Raw genomic sequence first — 6000 nt, forward strand, 5'->3', positions numbered from 1 at the left:
TCTGTCCATGGGATTTTCCAGGCAAGAGTACTGGAGTGGGGTGCCATTGCCTTCTCCTATAACTTCTCCTAGTCTTATTAATTAATACATTCATTCAACAAATTAGTATTAAATGTAAGCAAAACCTGTGCCAAATCCCATGCTAAACAATTGAATAAACTGGACTTTGGAAACTGCCCTCCAACATGGGAAGTTCAAGATAATAAGGGAAGTAAAAGGCATTTGATTGAGGGATATTTAAAACCATTTCTGTGAGAAATATGTCACAGAAATATAAAATTTCTGAAATTGTATATGTCCTAAAATTCCCAAGTGACTGAAAATGATTCCATCTTTAGAGTACTATGCTAGGAAACCTTGCCACTAGAGGGCCAGAGGGAGCACCTGTGAGACAGCTGTTCACAGAGTTGAAACACAAAGCTTGAAAGGCTGCTGATTCCAGGTTCTGAGGAAAGGAGCTCATATATGCAGTCACAAGACGGGGCTGTTACTTCTGCAAACCCAAGCTCCATCCAGGGTGACAGAGACGTTATCACTGAGTTGTACAAAGAATTGACTCTTATCCCCTTTATCACCTGTACTTAAAAAATTCACATTGAGTGTGTGTGCAGATTTAAGGACATGAGTAAGCCATTTTCCAATTGCAGAGCAAAGAGCTGACCCTCCACAGGAAAAAAAGGGAGAGGTGATTAATAGTTTAATTTTAAATGGCCCAATATTTGTTGTTAGAGTGGAGTAATAAGCTTAGATATTGTAACAGAGAAGGATGTGTAATCTTAAATTTCATTCTATCCCCTTTCTTTAATAATAACCATTTTGGGGGATAACAGAAATAGCTTTATGGTTATTTTTGTCTCTCTTATAAGATGGTTTCCTTTCATTTCCCTTTCCAAATTTTATTTTCCCCTCTTTTCCTCTCTTCTTTTCTCCTACTATCCTCAATTCATTTCACCCCAAGTCATGAGCAACGAGACTAGTAACTATGCATTGTAAAGGACCCAAGTGAAATAGGAATAAGTATCATACAAGTCATTGGTTCCTGGGCCAAGATCAGAGGAATTCAACAATGTTCATTTGAAATATGCTCACACAGACATAGACTATTTATGTTTGAACCTTGAAAATAACCTTAAACTTTCTGAATTATGGCTTAACAATGGGAAAATATCATTAGTCTCTTTTGAGATTTGTGTTTAGTCCTGGGCATGGGAGTAGACCCAATCAAGAGACAGCTGACGCCTGGCTGGGGAGCACCCCAGTGAGCTGCCTGGTGTGGGCTATGCACGTGGCTGCTGATTTGGCACTTGGGACCTCTCCCAACTTAGGCTCAGACACAGATCCTGAGCTCTGAGGCCTGGGACTTCAACTATGAGACTGGTGACAGGAATAACTCTTCTCCTAGCTTTGGGTAAGTGATCTGGGCCTAAGAAAGAATGACTTTCATGGCTAAAGACAAAGACAGATGTCTGCTGCTTTCACTTCTCCCACTGTGCTTCACCAAACTACAGGGAAGAATGTGCATCTCTGTGTTTCCATGTGTCTGTATGTTTGTCTAGAGACCCTGATCATCACTGTAAGAAGCTATCACATCCTCTACTCACAGAAGGTCTCCTGAGTCTCAGTTTTCAGACTGTAAGGAGTCTGGGGCTTCACTGAATCCAAGGGTCATGGAAAACAACAATTTATCTTTGGCTTTGTGGCTCTAAGTAGCTCAGTAATAAATACTAGTAATACTTGTCTTGTGCAACAAATATGAAAATCCTCATGGACAGGGCAAAGCCAGAGAGGGGAATTCTGGCAGTTTTTATGAACCTGTCCTTTAGGCGCACCCTGATTTTACAATCCAGAGCTAATTGATTGTTTCTCAATACCTCAGGTATATTGGGAGATTCTAAGACCACACAGCCAAACTCAGTGGAGGGTGCTGAAGAAGAACCTGTGCACTTGCCCTGTAATCAATCCACAGTCAGTGGACCTGAGCATGTATATTGGTATCGACAGATTTCCCACCAGAGTCCAGAGTACTTGATTCATGGTCTGAACAACAATGTGACAAATAAGATGGCCTCTCTGAGTATCACCAAAGACAGAAAGTCCAGCCTCTTGGTTCTGCCCCAGGTCACCGTGAGAGACACCGCTGTGTACTCCTGCGTCCTGAGAGACACACGCTGGGACAGGCGGGGCTGCATCTGTGCGGTATGTCCTTGCTGGGGAAGGGAAGCAGCAGCGGTGTGCTTGTTAGAGCCGGTTTGGAAGGCAACCTTACTACACCCGTGAAAACATGTAATAGGCATATCCTTAGTTAACAAGATTGTACTGAGCACTTTAAAAATTACTAAGAGAGTATATTTAAAGTATTCCTATCACAAAAAGCAAATAGATAAAATTTTAAAAATTAGGAGAGCAAGAGAAAACTTTTGGACATGACCATTATATTTATGACATTGATTATGGTGATGGTTTCAAGACTATATTTTTCCCCAAACTTATCAAGCTTTATACATTAAATGAATACTGGTTTTTGTACATCACTCATATGTCAAAGAAGTTATTTCTGAAAAATTTCAACACACTGACCTTCATAATATTAAAATTGTTTGCTTCTTAGAAGACACTGTTAGAAAAATACAAGCAGAAGCCACAGACCAGCAGAAAGTCTTCACAAAATATTTAACAAAAGATTCATATCTAGAATATATATTATATATAATATGTATACTATACATATAAACTCTTACAATTTAATAAAACAAAAATTTATTGTTTTTAAATGAGCCAAAAATTTGAACACTTTACGAAAGTATGCCTATGTATGGTAAATAAGTACATGAAAAAATGTTCAGAATCATTATAGTATGGGAGATGAAAATTAAAGGAATAAGATACCACGACATACCTAATAGAATGGCTGAAATAAACAGAACTGGCTGAAATAAACAAAACATGAAATAATGAGGTTTGGGAGCAATTGGAGCTCTCATATAGTGCTGCTAAGAATGTAGATGGTCCAACTGCCCAAAACCTAGTTTCACTATTTCTTCCAAAGTTAAACAAAGACATATCACATAACCTAGCATCTCCTTGCCTACTTATAACCCAAAAGAAATAAAACCTTATGTCATACAAAGAACACTTAGACATGAATGTTCATAATAGCTTATAAAAGAGTAATTGAAAATAACCTTAAAGTCCATCAATTGGTGGATAAATAAATAAATTGATATACAGCTGCACAGTGGAACACTACTTAGCAATTCAAAGGATGAACTACTACTAAATATAACAACATAGATGAATCCCAAAATAAATATGCCCAAAGAAACCAAGAGAAATTATATACTCTATGATACTATTTACATAATATTAGAGAAAATGCACACCAGTGTATAGTAAGAAAAAGCAGAGTAGTGACTGCTTTGGGATGAATAGGGGTTGGAGGGACATAGTAGGAAGATATATAGGAGGGATTAAAAATGAGCAGAGAATAGGGCCACTAGGGAACTTTAGGATCGTACACCTGCTCTTTACCTTCACTGTCATAATCTCATCTTTGTATGCCCATATAAAAAATGATCAAATTGTACATTTTAAGTATATGCAATTATTCAGTGGTCAAGTATGCCTCAATAAAGCAGTTTTTTTAAAAGAATAAAACCAAAAGCAGATAGAACCTAATGATGAAAAACAGGCTACAAATAACAGAATTTTTCACTTTCTCCTAATTACAAAGGGGGAACTGTTTCAAACATGTGTGTTTCATAGGATATTTTATATATCTCATAATAAATAGCATACTCTGTTGTAAAAAGGGATGTAATCCATATATAAACTAATTCCAAAAGTCATGAATTATTCAACATTTCTCAGTCTAGCCAAGGGACGGCGGTGTCTAAAAAATATTTCAGTTAGGTTTGCGCAGTGCTGGACAAAGAAGAAACCAGAAACCTGGTTTCTGATTGGTGCAGTTTCCTGCACCAATGGGAGACCACTGAGCTAAAGTGACCTCTGCTGGGGAAGCACATTCAAGAAAACCTGATTGGGCTCTGTTTCCTAAGGAATCATGGATGGAGACTCTTCTGCAAGTACTGGAAGGGACATTGGAGTTGCAGACAGCCTGTGAGGTTGTAGTTAAATGTAGGGGAGTCAGGAGACAATGCCAACTTCCTGAGGGCAGGAACTGAGTCACCTTTAATCCTGGGAAAGCCCTTTTGAGACCCAGATACAGAAGTAAAAGTAGACAGTCTTCTGTGTTGACGTAATTGTTGTTGTTGCCTGGGGGAGTGAGGCAGGGAAAGAAAAAACCATCTCTAGTGTGAACAGAAGATCTTATGTGGGTCTCCTGTATTCTCTTTACTTTTGAACAGGTCTCATAGCCAAAAACTGGACCACTGATCACAGTCCCTTATCGTCCAAGAGAGAGAAGATTTCACCATAAACTGTAATTCATCAGAGAACTCACATGCCTTATACTGATGCAGGCAAAAGCATAGTGAAGGTCTGATCTTCTAGATGATGTTGTGGAAAATTAAAGAAGGAAAAAGTCAATGAAAATAAGTGCCAAGTTGAATGAGAAAAAGGAGAAAAGTTCCCTGAATATTACAACCTCACAGTCCAGCCACTTGGGCATCAACTCTGTAGAGAAGACACATAGCAATCTCCAGATCTCTCCAGGCTGTCCTGAAATATACAGCTGGACCACAGATGCTCCCTGACACAGGACTCCTGAGGGGTGGCTGAGAGACTTGCTGAGATGAGGAGCCTAAGGAAGATGCTATTGTCCCGTTGCCAAAGAAAGGGAAAGGAGTCAGAGCAGAAGAAGCTATGCCTTCACTCCAAAATTTAATTTGGCTTTTTGTCCTTGTAACTGTTACTTTTTAGTAGATAAAACCTGAAACAGGGGTGAGAATAGCATGACTGTCAGTGATTGCTGCAATAACTGTGCACAAATCTTGTGCCTTAATTGTCCCTGGGAAACTCTTTCCCATCTGTTATTCATATACCTTGTTAATAGAAAGAAATTCTGAGTCATTTATCAGGTTCCTTGTGGCATATTAAGATGCAACATGAGTACTGGTACAACAATATTGACATACTGGGAAGACTCATGGGGAGTACTTTTTTCTAAGTGTATGTTATAAATATAGAGGTAGACCAATAGGTATATGTGAGAGTGGGTGGGGTAGAGGCAGAGAGAAAGAGAAGAGACATAGTTCAGCATCTAATCTGGTCTCCTACTGGCCTTCACTACTCCAACATCGGACCTCACCTGTTCTCACTGCCCACGGGCTGCAGTCACACCCAGTTGGCCTCTCACCTTTGATATAGCTTCACAAAGAAACAAGTCATATTCAGTCCTGTGCAGAGCTCAATTTGTAGACTTTTTTCACTTGTCTTACTGTTGTTGATAAAAAGATCAGAACTTAGGGCCAGAACTGGGACATGTAAATCTTTTGTCTTTAGTCCTTCACAATTACTGTTACTTTATCTGCCTCCCTCCCATCTCTGTTCCTGCTTCATGTCCAGCCCCTCAGGTACCCTGTGACCCTTTACTACCCCTTTTGCAGACCCAAAGTCTAATGTTTCTAGTCACTGAACTACTTTTCAAAAATCTTCTCTCACTTTATGGTTTCCATACCCATTTCCCAAATCAGTCTTTAAAATGGAGTGATTTATACCCTAAATTACATTCAGTTCAACATGCTGGATTAACTGTCTGTCCTCAAATTGTATTTACGAAGGGAATGATACAGGAGATTGAAAAGAAATCACCTCAAATGTGCATTTTCAGTTGTTATAACAGTTGGGTAGGAAGAATGTTTCACGGTAAAACAGTTTCCCACATTTCCAAACCATAGTGTAGATCATGTGCCTGTGTGTAGGGCAGATCCCCTGAGCAAGGGTGCCAGCACCAGTGTTGGTATTTTTTAGAAATACATTTTTATTCAAATTTGTTCAGAATGAAAATATACTACAAGAAGGAAAAAGGATAAAGATTCTTTT

At 39.0% G+C, this 6000-nt stretch overlaps 1 gene segment (V, D, J or C); it reads left to right on the top strand.

The window, feature by feature from the left end:
• Positions 1–1368: 1368 nt before the first annotated feature.
• LOC133067025 (T cell receptor alpha variable 26-2-like) lies at positions 1369–2277 on the top strand. The segment is given in 2 exon segments: positions 1369–1408; positions 1877–2277. Coding segments are annotated over 2 exon segments (441 nt in total).
• Positions 2278–6000: the final 3723 nt, after the last annotated feature.

Source organism: Dama dama, chromosome 12 (assembly GCF_033118175.1).
Source record: "Dama dama isolate Ldn47 chromosome 12, ASM3311817v1, whole genome shotgun sequence".
NCBI classification, from domain to species: Eukaryota; Metazoa; Chordata; class Mammalia; order Artiodactyla; family Cervidae; genus Dama; species Dama dama.